At 47.1% G+C, this 19,859-nt stretch overlaps 1 protein-coding gene across 5 annotated transcripts in view; it reads left to right on the plus strand.

Annotated features, from left to right (window-relative positions):
- The window catches only part of MUC16 (mucin 16, cell surface associated), a 60,389-nt gene that overhangs the window by 22,365 nt on the left and 18,165 nt on the right, over positions 1-19,859 (plus strand). For 4 of the 5 annotated variants that reach the window (XM_083594307.1, XM_083594308.1, XM_083594310.1 and 1 more), the window contains 22 exons: positions 645-671; positions 805-968; positions 1,185-1,252; positions 2,172-2,344; positions 3,383-3,409; positions 3,538-3,698; positions 4,104-4,171; positions 4,309-4,481; positions 5,390-5,416; positions 5,587-5,726; positions 7,033-7,103; positions 7,600-7,772; positions 8,730-8,756; positions 10,658-10,806; positions 10,896-10,963; positions 11,341-11,513; positions 11,925-11,951; positions 13,940-14,082; positions 15,711-15,778; positions 16,988-17,160; positions 18,894-18,920; positions 19,013-19,158. In XM_083594307.1, the coding sequence (XP_083450433.1) occupies positions 645-671; positions 805-968; positions 1,185-1,252; positions 2,172-2,344; positions 3,383-3,409; positions 3,538-3,698; positions 4,104-4,171; positions 4,309-4,481; positions 5,390-5,416; positions 5,587-5,726; positions 7,033-7,103; positions 7,600-7,772; positions 8,730-8,756; positions 10,658-10,806; positions 10,896-10,963; positions 11,341-11,513; positions 11,925-11,951; positions 13,940-14,082; positions 15,711-15,778; positions 16,988-17,160; positions 18,894-18,920; positions 19,013-19,158 (2,273 nt within the window). The remainder of the gene's footprint in view (positions 1-644; positions 672-804; positions 969-1,184; positions 1,253-2,171; positions 2,345-3,382; positions 3,410-3,537; positions 3,699-4,103; positions 4,172-4,308; positions 4,482-5,389; positions 5,417-5,586; positions 5,727-7,032; positions 7,104-7,599; positions 7,773-8,729; positions 8,757-10,657; positions 10,807-10,895; positions 10,964-11,340; positions 11,514-11,924; positions 11,952-13,939; positions 14,083-15,710; positions 15,779-16,987; positions 17,161-18,893; positions 18,921-19,012; positions 19,159-19,859) is intronic. The other variant, XM_083594311.1, reaches the window with a different exon arrangement.

Below are 19,859 nucleotides of genomic sequence, written 5' to 3' on the forward strand. Positions count from 1 at the left end.
TCAACAGGGTGAGACCGCAGCCAAAATGTGAATGCTTTTCTAGACAGCATCAACAGAAGTCTAGTGTCCATATCAAGGGAAGTCACAGTCCCACTCTGTTCTGCCTTGGTCAGACCACACCTGGAATACGGTGTCCTGTTCTCGGCACTACAATTTAAGAAGGATGTTGACATGTGCAGGGGAGGGTGACTAAGAAGGGCCTGGAAACCAAACCTTATGAAGAATAGTTGAGAGAGTTGGGTGAGTTTAGTGTGGAGAAGAGGAGACTGAGAGGAGATAGGATAGCCATTTTCAAATGTTGGAAGGGCGAGGAAATATCTGAACATGGAAGATGGGGAAAGCTTGTTTTCTGCTGCACCAGAGGGTAGGACACAAACAGATTAAAATGACAAGAAAAGAGATTGTGACTAAACATCAGGAATAACTTTCTGATGGTGAGAGCTGTTCAACAGTGGAAGAGTGGGTCTTGGAACGGGGTGGGCTCTGTGCCTTTGATTGTGTATTTGTAACGGCTTCCTGGGATATTGGGGGGGGGGTTCCAAGTGTCCATGGGCAAGTGCATCTTGTAGACCAGGGATCAAAGCAAGAATTATTTCATCACATTCATTCTAACACAAACCATTCCTTCCTTCCCTTTTACCTAGGGTATAACGAACAGCCTCGTGAAACAAGTAAGTACCGTATTGGAAACCTGATTTTGAGTCCATTCAGAACATGGAGGGCAGGGAAGGAAAACCGGGGGTGACGGTCTCGTGACAGAGCTTCAACGGAAGACTGCCAAGATATCGTTGTTTTCCTTTCCAGCTGTTTTGCCTCCAGTGCCAACCAAAGCACCAACCCCAACCCCACCCCTGGCGGTTGAACGATTCACCGTGAACTGCACCGTAACCAACCTCAGATACAAGCCGGAGATGGGAACTCCCAATTCGAAGGCATTCAACTCCACAGAGAAAGCACTCACCACTCTGGTAAGACTGGTTCCAGTTGGCATCGATTGTTTGGGATGCTGTGGTGGTGTTCCCTGGTAGTTTGACCTCCACTGACAGGCTAGGACTTTTTCTTCTTCTTTATTTAGACAGGCATTTGGTAAGAGTTGGGTTCCGATCCACTTGCCAAAATTGATTCTCGTAAGGTGCGGAGCATCTAGGTTCAACGTACTCAATGTATCTTGTCTTTTCCCCCAGCTTGGCAGAATCTTCTCCGTAAGCAGTATCGCCCCAGAGTATTCGGGATGCAAAGTCACAGCTTTGAAGTAAGCCTTGCTTTTTTCCTGAGTCACGCAGAGTGATGCAGCGGTTTCACCCTCGAAGCCCTAGTGATGAAGTAGAATCCACACATGAGACTTTGAAGATGACCCTTTACTTGCAGGATGGCAGCTGTTACAAGCAATATCATACATATATGCTAAGTCCAATGCAACGCATCTCACTCTCTTGAGTCCAAGAGAGGATCTTCTAGCTTCCAAAACACCTTTGAAGCAGCCCATAAATTATAGCTTGTCTGTCCGCACCAGCTCCTTCAGACACACACATGGTCACTTTTAAAGGGCGTTAACACATTGACAAGGCCACAGTTCAGCATTTCTGTGCCCTTAACTGGAGTCACAAGATTTTGCAGCCATTACATTACATAGGTTTTATTTTCCCCAGCACAACTTATTCTTTGTAAAATACATTTTCTAATAAATACAGTACAAATACCAAAGGGCAGGTAATGGGGAAGTGAAGGGAAGGTAGTGAATCTGGCCCTGGAGAGCAGAGAATACCAGGCTAGATGGTCTGACTGAGTATGGGGCAGCTTCCTGAGCTCCTGTTTAACCTAGAGGACTAGAATCTTGTACTACATTTAGGGGAAAGACCATAACTTGGTTGCTGAGCGTCTGCTATGCAAGCAGTAGGCCCCAGACTCAGTCCTCAGCACCTCTGGGTTGGGCAGGGTAGTAAGGAAGACTGCTGGGGAGGTGCTGCCAATCAGTGTGGACAATATTGAGCTTGATGGACCAGTCGGTATAAGTCAGTTCCCTGGGTTCCTAGTTAAACCAGCCATTGTTCAAAAGGACCAGCATCATCCTGTGCCCTTCTGTTCCTAACAATTCAATACTCCTTACTCTTGACCCACACATCCCAATATTTCTGCTAAAACTCTCTCTTTCCTTCTCCCTCTCCTCTCAGACCAGTGAGAGACGGGGATGAAACCGGAATGGACGCCGTCTGCACTTACCGCAACGACTCCACTATGCCCGCCTTTGACCGAGTGAAGGTGTACCATGAAATCGTCAACCGGACCAGCGGTTTCACCAAGATGGGTCCCTACAGCATGGAAAGATACAGCCTCTACGTCAATGGTGGATATTGATTATATATTTTTGTGGTTTTCTGTTTTGATTTTGTTCTGTGAACCACCCTGAGACCTCCAGGTATGGCGTGGTATATAAATTCAATAAATGATAATAATAAAATAATGGTAGCCAAATTTAAAGTGAAATGAAAAAAATGAAACAAAACGACATTGGCCAAATAGTTTTTATGCATTTCACGTGCGTTGAATATCTGTGGGTGTGTTTGCAGTATTGCAACATTGCCAAAGGCTCATTCCTTTGCTCTGCCATAATGGGAATCCTTTTTCACACAACATTATTATGCTTTCCTTATATATATGGAGGGGGTTTGGTGCCTGCATATTGCAATCAGGGATCGTCGTAATAATTCTTTCTCCCCCTTGCCTTTCATGCTAGATAGATAGATAGATAGATAGATAGATAGATAGATAGATAGATAAATTTATTACGGTCGGAGACCAGCTTATAAAACACACCTGGGGGTACAATCCCAGAAGGAAAACAAACATTTAAAACAATGTACAACAGTAAATTTAAAATTTATAAATGCGATAAGCGTATAGACACTTAAAACTTTAAGATAAGCTACCGCAGAGAGATGACCCAGAATCACCCATGGAACCGAGTTTGGGGATTTTCTTAACGAACTAGTTTGGGTCGGGGGATGCTCTGTGCCTACAGATCTGTACACAGAATCTGGCGACCATCCGGGTCGTCTTATGATCTTTGCCTAACAGGAAAAGGTCAAATTTTTGCTTTTCCGGGAGGTCAGCGAGCCTCACCAGCAGGGGATCAACGGTCTCAACTACGTGCCTCTTCCTAAAAGGGACATTTAAAGAACAAGTGCTCTGGGCTTCCTATATCCCCACAATGAACAGGCGCAAAGTATCTGAGCATATGGGACTTTTTAAAAGGATCCTTCCAAGACCGGTGAGGGCAGAGCCAAGCTTCTGGCGAGTGTAAAAGCCCTTCTTGCATTTTTGGAAAGAAGAGATATGCTGCTGACTTTCATACTAATTGCTCTTATCTTTCCTTTTTGCCTAGGCTACAATGAGCAACCTCTCAAACCAAGTAAGTCCCACAATCAAATCCTAACTTTGTTCAGAACGTGGGGAGAGGGGAAGGGGAGCCAGAGGATGTTGGGTCTCTTGCAGAGCTTCCATGGAAGAGCATTGATCGATAGCTGTTTTCCTTTCTAGCTGTTTTACCCTTGGTGACCAAAGCACCAACCCCAACCCCAGCCCTGGCAGTTGAACAGTTCACCATGAACTGCACTGTAACCAACCTCAGATACAAGCCAGAGATGGGAACTCCCAATTCGAAAGCATTCAACTCCACAGAGAAAGCACTCACCACTCTGGTAAGACTGGTTCCAGTTGGCGTTGATTGTTTGGGATGCTTTGGTGGTGTTCCTTGGTAGTTTGACCTCCAATGGTAGGCTAGGACCTTTTAGACATAAGCTTCGGTCCATAAACTGGCTATTAAATAGGTTGTAACTGTTGGGATGTGACTTGATGCTAGGAGAGGATAAATTTATTAGATATTATCTTTCCTTCCTCATGTTTGTGAGTTCAGCAGCTTGAAAGGGAAGCTTAGATCAGCTAATTTTAGCCTTAATCCTGGATGCTTTAAGGCAGTCTGGATTCTCCTGGTATTTCGGCTTAAAATAACAATCACACAATCTTGTAAAAGGTACAAATAACATTTACTCACTCGGAATATTGGATTCAAAATAACAATACTCAACGTATCCTTTCTTTTTCAGTTTGGAAGAGTCCTCCGCAGTAGCAGTATCGGCCCGGCGTATATGGGATGCAAAGTGTCAACTCTGAGGTCAGCCTTCCTCTTACCTGTAGACATTTCAGCTTTGATCATCTCTTCCCCGGACAGCAGCAGCTTCATTCCTCTCGGACCCACCCCTTTGGCCTGTTCTAGAGGCTCCTGCTCAAATCCTTTCTCTTGCCTTCCAGACCGGTGCAAAAAGGGGACGAAACCGGGATGGATGCCGTCTGCTCTTACCGGAACAGCTCCGCTGCCCTGGCGTTCAACCGAGTGAATGTGTATCATGAAATCGTTAACCGGACAAGTGGCTTCACCAAGATGGGGCCCTACGACTTGGAGAGATACAGTCTCTGCGTTAACGGTAGCGAAGCAGTTTGGGGGCATTTGCTCATTCTGCTATAGATTCCCTCAGGTGCCATGCTTTTGAGTGGCCTTCCCATTGGGGTGTCAAGGGGCTAACAGGAAGATCAGGTCATTCACTGGTCAGAGAGGAAGACATGAGTCTATCGCCCATTTAGTTTCTTTATTAAGGGAAGGAAACAATACCGTATTTTTCGCTCTATAGGACACTCCGGACCACAGGAGGGGGAGAACGAGGGGGGGGAATTCTCCCCCTCTCTGCTCAGCGCCCCTTCAGCGAAGCGGCAGGAGAAATGGAGCCCCTTCCATTTCTCCTCCCGCTTCACTGAAGGGGCGCTGCGCAGAGAGGGAAAACTGTGCAGCGCCTCTCCAGTGAAGCGAAGCCTGGAGAGCAAGAGGGATCATGTGCACCGACCCCTCTCGCTCTCCAGGCTTCAGGCGGCTATCCGCAAGCCTTCCAAGCGCAGCGGAACTCCTGCTGCGCTCCGAAGGCTTGCGGATAGCTGCCTGAAGCCCCCAGAGCGCAGCTTTTGAAGCCTCCACAGAGCAGCGGGGTGAAGGCACCCCACTGCCCTGTGGAGGCTTTGCGCAGCCATCCCCAAGCTAGAACAGCGAGACGGAGCACTGTGCAGCGCTCCGTCTCCCTGTTCTGGCTTTGGGCTTAGCCACGCATCCTGAATTTGCGCTATAGGACGCACACACATTTCCCCTTAATTTTTGGAGGGGGAAAAGTGCGTCCTATAGAGCAAAAAATACGGTACAAGGAGGCACCAATCCCAATATGAAGAGCTGCAGGGCAGAGGGGAGGGAGAATCTTGCCTATTTTCCTGCCAGTTTTGCCTTAGAGAAAAATGCTGCAATGTCTTCTTTTTCTCTCCACAAACTATCACCTCTTCTCTTTCCCCCCAGGATATAATGAAGTCCCTCTGGAACCATGTAAGTATAACTATGAAAGGCTGTAGAATCCTTACAAGAGGCATATGGTTATCTTGATAATGGCTCTAATGGGAATGAAGTGCAAACCTGTTAGTTCTGCACTGAAATGAGAGCCAAGCTGAATTTTCTCCCTCTTGCCTAAGACTGCCTCCGTCTCCGCTTTATTCCAGCAACAACTCAGACCCCTCCAGCTCGGGCAATTGAGCACTTCACCGTCAATTACACTGTCACCAACCTCAAATACAAGTCGGAGATGGGAATTCCGCATTCGAAGGTCTTCAATGCCACGGAAAAAGCTCTCACCACGGTGGTAAGAGTCCGGTTCTGATCCAGTTGTTGATAATTGTTTGTGGTCCTTTTGGGTTGACGTAGTTAGTGTATCTGCTGGAATGTTGCTCCTCAAAGGTGCCTAGGAGCTCTGGGTTCTGTTTGTGTCAGAGACCAGCCTTGTGCTGGACCCCTGCCCAGTTGGGCTCTCCTCTCTCTCTTTTAAACTTTTATTCACATGGTTTCATCATCATAGTTCTCATTCAACATTACAATCAAAAATTTTAAAATTAAAACATTGACTTCCCTTCTGCCTTTCCATGCCTTCCTTCTAACATCTTTTACTGCTGCATATTATAATCACGTGGGTGGCGCTGTGGGTTAAACCACAGAGCCTAGGACTTGCCGATCAGAAGGTCGGCAGTTTGAATCCCGGCGACGGGGTGAGCTCCCGTTGCTCAGTCCCAGCTCCTGCCAACCAAGCAGTTCGAAAGCACATCAAAGTGCAAGTACTGTAGATAAATAGGTACCGCTCCGGCGGGAAGGTAAACGGCGTTTCCTTGCGCTGCTCTGGTTCGCCAGAAGCGGCTTAGTCATGCTGGCCACATGACCCGGAAGCTGTACGCCGGCTCCCTCGGCCAATAAAGCGAGATGAGCGCCGCAACCCCAGAATCGGCCACGACTGGACCTAATGGACAGGGGTCCCTTTACCTTTACCTTATTATAATCACTCTGTCTTTTCTCTTTTCACATTTTATTTCCACTGCTGAATTTATTCTAAACCTGCTAGCGTTTTGACCCGTTTACAGAAGTTCTTCATATAGTCTACAAACATTTTCCAGTCCTCTTTAAATGCTTTTTCCTACTGCTCTCCAATTCTGCTGGTTACACTCACCAGCTCTGTGTATTCCATCGTATTTGCCATTCCTCCCTCGTTGGGACTGCCCCCTCCCTCCAGTTTTGAGCATATAAAATCCAAGCTGCAGTTGTTGCATAGAGAAATAAATTCTGGCAGTTCTTAGAAACATCTGACTCAATTATTCCTAAGAGAAATGCCTCTGGTCTTTTTGGGAACAAACTTTTAAACACCCCCCCCCCATCTCATTATAAATTGTCTCCCCAAAGTCCCAGCTGGGCTCTTCCCATCACACAACGCCTGTGAGTCAGCCTATTTCCCATGTTGCAGGGGGTTTTTTTGTAGTCTAAATGAACTGTATTATAAATAAATGCCACTATCCAACCTCCCATGTTTTGGGGGGGGAAAGTTGCTCCTGTCTACAAGGTATTTTTGGTAGCAACGATATTAACAAGTTTCAACAAAGTTTACCAATGGTATTTTTTTTTTCCAGCTTGGCAGAGTCATCTCCAGTGGCAGAGGCGTCGGCCCAAACTATCAGGGATGCCAAGTGACAGCTCTGAGGTCAGCCTTCCCCAACACAACCCTGCCTTCCCACTCTCTAAGGCTCCTCCTCTCCCAGATGTTTCCCAAGCAGTCTCAAACTGTGTCTGTGTACCTCTGGCCTCTGTTCTGCCCTCCTCATTATTCTGCGTGTTCTTGGAGAGAGCATGTTGCAGCCAGAGACTCCCTGGTTCTTCTGCAGCCTCTTGACTCCCCTCCTCTGCTTCAGCCAGGAGTCTGAACTGCTCCCTGTCACAGACTCCTCCTGCTCACCAAACCCTGTTGCCCCTTCAGTATCCAACACCACCTCCTAATTTCCCCCCTCCTCGGTGAGATCTGAGCCTTCCTCCTCTGGAGGTTGTGTTGAGGGTTTCCCAGCTGGCTCCTCCCACCACTCCTCATTGTCCAGGCGGTCCTTGACATGTGCTTACGTTGTCCAGACAATAGGAATTGCATCTTCTCCATCACCTCTGGTCCACTCTGAGTGTTTCTCTTTGCATTCCTCCTTTCCTTCCAGGCCGTTGAGAGATGGAGACGAAACGGCAATGGATGCCGTCTGCGAGTACAGGGCTCCACCCCCCTCCTCCCCCTTTGACCGAGTAACGGTGTACCACGAAATTGTGAACAAGAGCAATGGCTTCACCAAGATGGGGCCCTACAATCTGAGCCCAAACAGCCTCTATGTGAACGGTAACCAGGTTTTCGATTTCTCCGATATTTTCTATCTGCCTGCTGTGTCTCAGAACGTTTAGGATATAAGCCAGTAGGGTTGCTAACCTCCAGTTTCAGGGCCTGATCTGCCCCACCAAGTCTGACAACTTCAGAAAATAGGTAAAGAAAGACCCCATCCATCCATCCATCTCCTCCTCTTTCTCCTCCTCCTCATTTTATTATTTGTACCCAGCCACTCTGGGTGGCTTCCAGCATCTACAGGAACATAATAAAACATTAAACATAAAAAACTTCCTGATACAAGGCTACCTTCAGATGTCTTCTAAAGGTTGTATGGTTACTTATGTCCTTGATATCTGATGGGAGGGTGTTTCACAGGGAGGGTGCCACCACCAAGAAGACCCTGTGCCTGGTTCTCTGTAGCTTCACTCCTCCCAGTGAGGGAACCGCCAGAAGACCCTCAGAGCTGGACTTCTGTGTCCAGGCTGGACAATGGGGGTGGAGACTCTCCTTCAGAGGCCGAGGCTGTTTAGGGCTTTAAAGGTCAGCACCAACACTTTGAATTGTGCTCGGAAACGTACTGGGAGCCAATGTGGGTCTTTCAGGACCGGTGTTATATGGTCACGGCGACTGCTCCCAATCACTAGTCTGGCAGCTGCATCCTGGATTAATTGTAGTTTCCGAGTCACCTTCAGAGGTAGCCCCACGGAGAACGCATTGCAGTATCCCAAGTGGGAGATAACCAGAGCATGTCCCACTCTGGTGAGATGGTGCGCAGACAGTCTCAACCATCGCACCAGATGGAGTTGGTAGACATCTAGTTGAAAGTGGACCAAAAATGCAAAAACATTAGCCACTCCTGATATAAAGAGACCCAACCCTATTCTAGGACAAAAGTGGGCAAACGTCCATGCTAGAAAGTGGAAGCAACTGAACCCAATTCTACCTTTAAACAAGTGTTCCTTTTCTTTCCAGGTTACAATGAAGCATCTCTTCCTACAAGTAAGGGCATAATAATTGCAATGCTTAATTTTTATTCGTTGTGGGCAGGCTAATCCACAATTGTGGTGCATCAGTGATTCTCAAAGTGGGGAGTTCTGCCCCCGGGGGAGAATGGGATTACTTAGGGGGTTGCTAAGAGGCAAGGAAGGGGGCGGCAGGGGGTGCAGGAAGTGTAAAGTTCATTGAATGAAACTGAGTAGTTTTATTTGAATTCTGAATGAAAGGGCAATCAGTTGTTACTGTTCTATTGTGTCATGATCTTCCTCATGAGAACCGCTCTATTGAACAATGCTTTTCCTTTTTTGCAAATATTATTTTTTACTACGTTTCCAAAATTTCTCAAATTATCTTCAGGTTAGATAATTACATAGCAGCTTTGTGTCATGGATTGATTTCCCACCCTGACCTCCACAGTGTTTTTATTCAAACCCATTGCATCATTGTTGACTTAATTAATTCATCTTGTGTTGAACAATGCTGTAAAAAAATAATAATATAGAGCAGAGTAGGGGCACTGGGGATGAGTTTTTGGAACTGCCAGGAGGCTGCGCTGAAAAAGCGTGGCAACCACTACGCAGAATTAGATAAATTAACAGGAAAGATTCGAAACCTGCAAGACCAGAGATTCTTAGAAGACTGGAGTAAATAGATGAACTATTTGAAAAGTAATTGTGATGAACAGATTACGCTTGTAGGACTGCAAGAGGTTTTGTAATGTGGATTATTTGAAATATTACAAGAAAGACTATGAAAAGAATTATTAGTTAAGGACAATTAAATGTAATATAGAAATTTAGAAATGCAGAATAAGTGATAAAGAACAGAAAATCATCAGAGGTGTTGACGGAAGTCTAAAATATTGTATAAGATAAGAAGATATGTTGTATGACTGTTGGAACTGATGTGTTAAAAAAATCTATAAAATGAGTTAGATGTTGGGCTGGAAAAAAGAAAAAAAAGGGGGGGGAAGAAAAAGCATGGCAACCTCTGACCTATCAGTTAGATGGATAGACAATTTCAGCGCTGAGAAGCCGGATCAGAAATAATTAAAAACTGGGAGAGAGCAGGAAACAAAGCCTGGAATTGAAGCCACGTGTGTATGGAGTGCACATAACCTCAGTGTGACTAATCAAGTGTCTCAGGTCATAGGAGACATTTCTGGGGGGCCCTGGCTGCCAAGGCACGCACAAAACTATCACTGCGAGTGCCCAGCCGGGCGACCCAACACGGTGTGTGCATGACAACACACGGCACGCCAAGGCCCAACAGGGCCAGTCATCATGTGTGTGATGCTCATGAGGTCATGCGCATGCGCAGGGCACCCACAATGCGGGCAGACCCCTCACCACCCCTGCACTTTGCATTATGTCCCATAGCCATATAAGCAAAAGGGGGTGCTGATTTAAGTTTTTTAAAGGGAGGGCAGCAGTTCCAGGGCCCAATGAACCAGACCCAGAGGGCTCAGACCCCTTGGATGACCCCCTTCTGGTGGGAGGGTCTGGAGAAGAGAAGGCCAGCGCACTGTTCGGAGATGTCTGAGGCAGTAGGACAGGATAGTGAGGCTGTGACTACCTCCTGTTGAACTCCAAACCTCATCATCTTCAGCCAGTATGGCCAACGGTCAGGGATGATGGGAGTGGTAGTCCCGCAACATCTGGAGGATCAAGTCTGGATAGGATTGCATAAACAAAAAATGCTTTTGGCTGGAGTCAGAAAGAGTACAGGAAAGGCGTCCGCCTGTTGTCAAGAGGCAGGGAGTTCCAAAGGGTAGTTTCTGCTACACTCAAAGATGAATTTCTTCCAAGTGTAGATTGGGTATTATGCGCTGGTAATGCAGACTGGTGAGGTTGGGGGGCATACATGGGGCAAGGCTGTGATCTCACAGATTATCTCCCTTACAGCTGCCTCGCCCACCACTCCTTGGCCTCCAACGGCAGCAGTGGATCACTTTACGGTGAACTACACCGTGACGAACCTCATCTACAAGCCGGAGATGGGCACTCCCCAGTCGAAGGTGTTCAACGCGACGGAGAAGGCCCTGTCAGCACTGGTAAGTCCCCCCCCCCCGCGCCCAAGAGCACACCTTCTGCTTTTTAAGGGCAGGAATAAATAAATGACAGCACCTCCCTTTCTGCCTAGATGGGTCGAGCAGTGCGGACAAGCAGCATTGGACCTGCGCTCATGGGATGCAACGTTTCGGAGTTCAGGTATGGATGCAGAATGGGTGCTTTTTTATTATTATTTTAAAGGTGGTCTTTGAAATTTTATCAAGCAAGTAAGAGATGCAAAATAACAAATACATCACAAAGCTTGATTGTGAATGCAGTCCTTGTATTAAAAACCTCAATACGCATCTTAATCTCTGGCAGGGCAAGCGGCTCACATGGAGCTTTCCATGGTGCTGAAACGTCTGACCTGCCTTGTCCTCTTGGAGGTGCCACTCCAGCAAAGTCCCTGCTCCTTACCAGCACCACTGGTCCTTTCCTGGGACATCTAATTTAGGGCCAAAAGTGTTGAACTGGAAGGAGGAGGAAGAGGTCCCACTTAGGAAGAGTTTTAAAGTTTTTAACCTTTCCATTTCCAGATCCATAGATGACGGGAAGAACACTGGCGTGGACAGTGTCTGCAGCTACCAGAGAGACTTGATGGCATCCCCTTTTGACCGGGTGCAGATGTATCGGGAGATTGCCAACAAGACAAAGGACTTCACCAAGATGGGGCCCTACGACCTGGACCGGGACAGCCTCCTCGTGAATGGTGAGGAGCGGAAGCTTGCTGTTATGGTTGAAGCATGTGGAGGTGTTCTTGTGGAAATCAAACCACAGGACAACTCTTGTTTCTCAGCTGAAGTTTCTCTTTATTCCAAATGCCCGGGGCAGAGATCTCTGCTCTCCTGAGAGCCAGAGAGTCCTCCGAACATGACACAGAGGCCAGAATATTTCTGCAATGATTGATATGCCATAAGCGCAGAGACTTACTTCCTCAAATATAAATGCAATATTACAAAGCAATATTTCAACATGTTCCAGAATAGTTGCTTACTCTGGCAGTGTATGGTTACATGTGTTAGAACATTGTTCGCCATCCTGATTTCTTTAGCCTGGGTGGGACATTCCCCAAACAATGTGCTCTCTGCCACCTTCTAACAAGTCTTCCCTTCTTCAACAGGTTATCATGAACCATCTCGTCAACCCAGTAAGTGTGCTATTCACAGAACTGCGACACCTCAACCACATCCCAGCCGAACATAGAAAAATGCCCTAGCATCAGCTTCCCAGCGTTTCAGACTCAAGGGCCTTTCCCAGACCTGCCCTGGAGATGCTGGAGATTGAACCCTATGCTTTCCTTTAAAATAAAGCAAAATTCCAGCCCTTGTGGCCAGTGGCGTAGCGTGGGTTGCCAGTGCCCAGGGCATTCAAGCATCACCTGGAGTACTGTGTCCAGTTCTGGGCACCACAGTTCAAGAAGGACACTGACAAACTGGAACGTGTCCAGAGGAGGGCAACCAAAATGGTCAAAGGCCTGGAAACGATGCCTTACGAGGAACGGCTAAGGGAGCTGGGCATGTTTAGCCTGGAGAAGAGGAGGTTAAGGGGTGATATGATAGCCATGTTCAAATATATAAAAGGATGCCACATAGAGGAGGGAGAAAGGTTGTTTTCTGCTGCTCCAGAGAAGCGGACACGGAGCAATGGATCCAAACTACAAGAAAGAAGATTCCACCTAAACATTAGGAAGAACTTCCTGACAGTAAGAGCTGTTTGACAGTGGAATTTGCTGCCAAGGAGTGTGGTGGAGTCTCCTTCTTTGGAGGTCTTTAAGCAGAGGCTTGACAACCATATGTCAGGAGTGCTCTGATGGTGTTTCCTGCTTGGCAGGGGGTTGGACTCGATGGCCCTTGTGGTCTCTTCCAACTCTATGATTCTATTCTATGATCACCCAAGAGATCTCAGCCACAGACGTAAGAAAAGTACGGAGAGGTCACTTCCTGATTTACATGGAGAAACCGTTTTCAGTGAAGCCCAATGACAGAAGTGTGCAGCTGTATTGAGGCAGCACCAGGTGTTGAAATTTTGCGCCCCTAACAATTTTGCGCCCGGGGCATCCGCCTCTGGGGGCCCCCCATGCTACGCCACTGCATAGGGTCTGTCAGTTGTTGGTATAACATCTTCGCTTCTGCTTTGCCACGTACCTCGGCCTCGGGGCAGCCACCCATGTGACCCTTCCTCACACTACGCCACTGCTTGTGACCTTACCTGCTGCCTTGTGGGACATCTGGGAGGCCCTGCACAAATCCAGAGTGGAGTCCCTAAGGCTGTTGGATGGTGCCTTGTCAGCCTGCTTCCAGCAGCTCCTTCAGTCAAGCGAGTGCCAAGCATCTTGCTCTGCTTTCCTTTGGAATTTACGGGACCGCCTCTCCTGCTCTGCCCCGCAGAGGACCTTAAGGTTCATGAATAATCATAGTTTAGAGGTCCCGGGCCCTAAGGAAGTCAGATTATCCTCCACCAGGGCCTTCTCAGTGATGGCTCCGACCTGGTGGAATGCTCTGTCCCATGAGACCAGGGCCCTGCAGGATTTAACTTCCTCCCGCAGGGCCTGTAAGACAGAGCTATTCCACCTGGCCTTCAATTTGAACTTAGCCTGATCTTTTATTCCCATTCCTTCCTTCCCTCCCTCTCCCCTTTTATGAAGATTCCCCGCTCTGGGATCCCACAGCTAATTCTCCCCTGGTCTCCTCACTGGCCCAAGTAGGACCAATTCAACCAGCTAGCCCTGGTGACTATCTAATGCTTATTGGACGGATTTCCCCGAAATTGATTTCTGAATTTTATTGTTATTTATGTTTCTATACTGTATTTTATGCTGCTTTTACAATTAAGTGTTTTAAATTTGTTGTTAGCCGCTAGCCGCCCTGAGCCCAGTTTTTGAACCAGGAAGGGTGGGGTATTATTATTATTATTACTATTATTATTATTATTATTATTATTATTATTATTATTATTATTAGACACCCTCAGCGAGACCTCCAGACACACGTCTCAGGCTTATGGCATTTCAGGGATGGTGATGATCATGATGGTGCAACATGAAAAAACTGTTTCAGCTCAGCTCTTGGAGACAGCAATATACTTGAGGAGACAGACATCTACGTCAATAATGGCTTCTTCTTCTCTGTTATGCAGGCGTTGTCCCAACTTCTCCCCACCCTCCAGCCAGTGAACGCTTCACGACCAACTTCACTCTGACCAACCTCAGATACAAGGCGGAGATGGGGGATCCGAGTTCGAAAGCTTTCACTTCCACACAGAGAGTTGTGACCACTTTGGTGAGTCTCAGTTTCCCTGTACTTCATGGGCGCAGGATATTAGTAGGTCTAGATGAGAAAAATCCCTTGCAGAATCCCAAAAAATTCCACTCCCCCCACCACAGGGTAGGTGGGCTTACCTGGCCAGGTGCCCCCCATCTTGCTACAGCTGGGGGTGGGTCAAGGGTTGGTCAAGGGCTTTTTGGCCCAGGCTCACCTTTGTTTCTTAACAGCTTCACTGCTCTTGGTCTTCTCTAGGTAAGTGTTCCTTACCTAACTTTGGGGCTGGGATGCGACCTGCTGGGCATCCTGTGAACGTTGAGGCTTGGCTCGGGGCTCTTGTGGAGGCCTCAGAGAGGCCTGGCGGTAAAAGGCGAAAGATTTATACGATCTGACCTTCCAGGTTAAAATCGTTCGTAACTTGAAAAAACATATCTTGAAGTGTTTGTAACCTGAGGTACCACTGTACTATTACCATTAATCTACTCATAATAATCATCACTCTATTATTGTTACTGTTAATTTATTATCTCTCAACAACAATAATTGTTGTTTAGTCGTGTCCGACTCTTCATGACCCCCCTGGACCAGAGCACGCCAGGCACTCCTGTTTTCCACTGCCTCCCGCAGTTTGGTCAAACTCATGTTGGTAGCTTTTATAAGACTGTCCCACCATCTCGTCCTCTGTCGTCCCCTTCTCCTTGTGCCTTCATCTTTCCCAACATCAGGATCTTTGCCAGGGAGTCTTCTCTTCTCATGAGGTGGCCAAAGTATCGGAGCCTCAGCGTCAGGATCTGTCCTTCCAGTGAGCACTCAGGGCTAATTTCCTTAAGAATGGAGAGGTTTGATCTTCTTGCAGTCCACGGGACTCTCAAGAGTCTCCTCCAGCACCAGAATTCAAAAGCATCCATTCTTCGGCAATCAGCCTTCACACCTGTGCTTCCTCCAATGAACTCAAGGTCACCATCCCCTAATCGCCCCTCACAACAACCTTGTGAAGTAGGCCAGGCCCTAAGGTCACTGGCCCAACATAACGTACAGCCATACCTCATGTTACGTCCGCTTCAGGTTATGTCCGCTTCAGGTTACGTCCCGCGGCGACATGGAAGTACCGGAAAGGGTTACTTCCGGGTTTCGCCACTTGCGCATGTGCAGAAGCGCAAAATGACACCACGCGCATGCACAGAAGCAGCGAATTGCAACCTGCGCATGCGCAGACATGCCACTGCGGGTTGCGTTCTTTTCATGTTGCGAACGGGCCTCCAGAATGGATCCCGTTCGCAACCAGAGGTACCACTGTACAGTTCGTTTAGTCATAGAATCATAGATTCATAGAATCGTAGAGTTGGAAGGGACCCAAGGGTCATCCAGTCCAACCCCCTGTAATGAAGGAATCTCAGCTCAAGCATCCTTGACAGACGGCCATCCAATCTCTGCTTAAAAACCTCCAAGAAAGGAGAGTCCACCACCTCCTGAGTAAAAAGTAGGTTCTACTCTATTCAACGGGACTTATGCCCCAATAAGCGTGTGATGCAGTCTTTCCTAAACCTGGACCAAAGGGCCAGTCTAGATGCCAGACAACCCAGAGTCAGAATTTAATAATTCCTTCTCCAGAGTCGGGCTAATATGAGATTCTTTTCTGCCTTTAGCTGGGCCAAATGTTGAGGAAAAGTAGCATTGGAGACACCTATTCCGGATGCAACGTTACGGCTTTACGGTAAGACGTCTCGACATTCCGGAATCTTCCATGTGGCTATTATTGATTTGAACCCGCATGTTGCCGTTAAACAGTATTTCCATTCCAGTGAATTTCAACACCAATGTGCTGCAACCATTAGCCAAGAATCATAGAATTATTGAGTTGGTTTAGCAAAGCAAAGAGTAATTCTGTTGGTTTTTTTGGAAAACGTGTTATAGGGTTGTAATTGTTGTTGTTTTTCAGAAATGTTTATTAAATTTTTCGCAATATAGTAAAAAGTACATCTAGAACAGATGAAATCATAAAAAAGAAAGAGAGAGAAACAGCAAATAAAAGAGAGGAAGACAAAGGAAGAAAGGAAACAGAGGAGAAAAACAATAGAGATGATAATAAAACACACACATCTATATGTTGATAAAAGGAAGGGCAGGGATTGAAATATACACAATGGAAAATGATGCTATGAAGACTTAAAAAATAATAATGTTAAAATGATAAATTGTTTTAAATAATAAAGAGACAAGTAGATTAAAATATGTTTTATAATGCAGCAAGATAGGAAGAACAAGGCACACGTGAAGGAAGGGTGGGAAAGCAACTTTTAAATATTTAATTCGGATTAATTTGTTAATTTTTTTTGAAAAGCAATACAAATTACTAAAGATAAACTGGGGAAAAACAATAATTGTAGAGTTGGAAGGGACCCCAAGGGTCATCTAGCCCAACCCCCTGTGACGCAGGAAGAGAAATTCCTGTTCAGTCAGAGTAAAGGGTGGTGCACCAAAATGAAACAAAGGAAAAGGAAAAAGAATATAAAGCAATCAACGGTAGGATTTGAGAACCACAGGCCTGGCCCTCTAGATCTTTTGCTATCTGGCCCTTGGCAACTCTCCCTAGGCCACACCCCCTCTCCCCAGGCCACACCCCCTCTCCCCATGCCACACCCCTCTCCCAGGCCACACCCCCTCTCCCCAGGCCACACCCCTCACTTCACTCCCCAGCTGACTGATTTTCACCAGGCTAGAGATATGCCCTGGACTGCTGATCTTGCCCTTTACTTGCCTGCAGAGGATTCTGTGACTGTGGGTAGCGGCTGGCCAGAGGTACAACGATTGCCCCGCCCATTTCTGCCCCTGGCATGCGGCCCCTGCAATGCAGCCCCCGGGCCGGAAAAGCGCTCAACCCCTGCCTGCTTAGGGACTGACCATCGCGCCTTCGATCTTGCAGGTCTTCGGATGGTGGGACGGCAACTGCAGTGGACACAGTCTGCAGCTACCAGCGAGATGCGACGGCGCCACCATTCGACCGAGTGAAGGTGTACCGGGAGCTGATAAATATGACCAATGGCTTCACCAAGATGGGGCCCTACACTCTAGACAAGGACAGCCTCTACGTCAATGGTGCATTTTTAATAATAATAATAATAATAATAATAATAATAATAATAATAATAATAATAATATTTATAGCCCGCCACTCTGGGAGGCTTTCAACAGATATAAAAACACAATGAAGCGTCAAACATTAAAAACTCCACAGGGCTGCCTTCAGATGTCTTCTAAAAGTTATATAGTTTTTTTATTTCCTTGACATCTGATGGGAGGGCGTTCCACAGGGAGGGCGCCACCACCAAAAAGGCCCTCTGCCTGGTTCCACATAACCTCAGTGGCGTAGCGTGGGTTGTCAGCACCCGGGGCAAGGCAAGTAATTTGCGCCCCCTAACCCGTGGATTTGCGCCCCCTAACCCGTGGATTTGCGCCCCCTAACCCATGGATTTGCCCTAACCCCAGATGTTGCGCCCGGTGCGGCCCGCCCCCCCTGCACCCCCCACGCTACGCCACTGCATAACCTCACTCCTTACAATGAAGGAACCGCCAGAAGGCCCTCAGAGCTGGACCTTAGTGTCCGGGCTGAACGATACGGGTGGAGGCGCTCCTTCAGGTATACTGGACTGAGGCCATTTAGGGCTTTCAAGGTCAGTGCCAACACTTTGAATTGTGCTCAGAAACGTACTGGGAGCCAAAGTAGGTCTTTCAGGACCGGTGTTAATGTGGTCTCAGCGGCCGCTCCCAGTCACCGGTCTAGCTGCCACATTCTGGATTAGTTGTAGTTTCTGGGTCACCTTTAAAGGTAGCCCCACATAGAGCACATTGCAATAGTCTAAGCGGGAGATAACTAGAGCATGCACCACTCTGGCGAGACAGTCTGCGGACAGGTAGGGTCTCATCCTGTGTACCAGGTGGAGCTGATAGACAGCTGCCCTGGACACAGAATTGACCTGCGCTTCCATGGACAGCTGTGAGTCCAAAATGACCCCCAGGCTGCACACCTGGTCCTTTAGGGTCACAGTTACCCCATAGAGGACCAGAGAGTCCCCCACACCTGCCAAAACTCTTGTCATCTCCCCAGAACAGTACTTCTGTCTTGTCAGGATTCAACCTCAATCCATTAGCTACCAACCACCTCCAGGCAGGTGACTCCAGTTGAAGAGTCTTCTGGGTCAGCAGAGAGAGAACACCTGGCTTCACACACAACAAACTTCCCCAGCCAGCAGGCTGCAAGACGGACCCTGAATACATCTTTGGGGTTTTTTTTAGATAGCATGGCTCTAGTCCTCATGAAGGGGCAGGAGTAGCAATTTTATTTGTTTAGCTATAAGCCCTAAGCATAACAAAAGGCCATCCCAGCTGAGCCACCCATTTGGCAGCCGAGGCAAATGAACCCCAGGAGTCCATAATTTCCCTCATCCGATAGCAGGAAAGCATGCAAAGTCACTTGATGCAAGATCCCCCCCATATATTCTATATTCTATAGACTATATAGATGGATATATTTCACGGGGATCTTTGAACAGAGGAGGCTGGGTAATGCAGTGAACAATGTCCCCTGTAACTGTTTTTTTGGGAACACACAGAGGGTGATTTCTTACTGCACCATCCAGATATAAAGGATATTAATATTAAGTATTAATTTTGTGGGGGAAATGCACAGTTCTACATGGAGGCACGAGCTCATCTGCAGTTAGTGAGAAAGCAGCCTCTGCTTGGAGGCCTTTATTTTATTTTATTTTAACACAGGGGGATCTTGTTTCCTGTGCAGAAAACTTAGTTTCTTTACTGTCTTTCCTTTGCAGGTTACAGTGACCTGCGTAGCGTTCCGTGTAAGTATTCCGAAGTGCCACCATGCGAACGGACAACTCTCTGATCGAAACGACTCCCACCTTGAAATTCACATTGTTTCTCCTCCTTCCAGATCTCCCCGCCGTGACCCCTGACAAGATGCCAACTTTGCGGAATTTCACAGTCAACTACGCCTTGTCCAGCCTCCCCTACATGAATGACATGGGGACCCCTGGTTCTCGCAAGTTCAACGCTACGGAGAAAGCCCTGAACTTCTATGTACGTTTCATGTCCCCCACTTGTGTGCACCACCTGCAGCACAATTTGCCCAGTCCTGGAGACTTCCTGGTTAGACTACTGCCCTGCATTAGATGTGGGGCTTGCCCTTGAAGACTGCCTCCAGTGCTAGAAACTCCGATGTATAAGCTAGATGCCAAATGGTTCCTTAAACCAAGGTTGTAGTTGCCAAAACGGAATGTCTAGTTGCCATTTTGGGGCAAGATGGCTCTAAAGTCCAATTGATGGGCTGACTGGGATTGATTCTCAGCTAAACATCTGGCTAGTTCACCTTGAGCTAGTTTTAAAACTGCACACAAAAAAGAACTTTGGTTCCAGAATTTCATTCTGAGTTATCTATTTTTAGCCTACTGTTATTTTAATTTCTTGAAAGTCTTAAATTATGGCTGTTCCTTTTTCTTATGTATATTTTTATTGCTTTACCCTTTTTTTGTAATCAGCTTTGAGACCGTTGTTTTGCTTTTGTGCAATCAAGCAGTGCATAGATTTTATAAAATAAATAAGCATATGGGGCTGGGTTGCTAAAAGGGGGTCTTGCCACTGGACCCCACTGTTAGTTGTGGGTCCTTGGAAAATGCCTCCCTGGGCCAACTCTTGATGCCTCTTCCCTCTTGAGAAACCTTTAATATCCCCCTTCCTATCTCTTGTGTGCTTTTATTTATTTTGCAAAAATCTATACACCG

This window comes from Podarcis filfolensis (assembly GCF_964270895.1).
Source record: "Podarcis filfolensis genome assembly, chromosome: 18".
Taxonomy (NCBI): Eukaryota; Metazoa; Chordata; class Lepidosauria; order Squamata; family Lacertidae; genus Podarcis; species Podarcis filfolensis.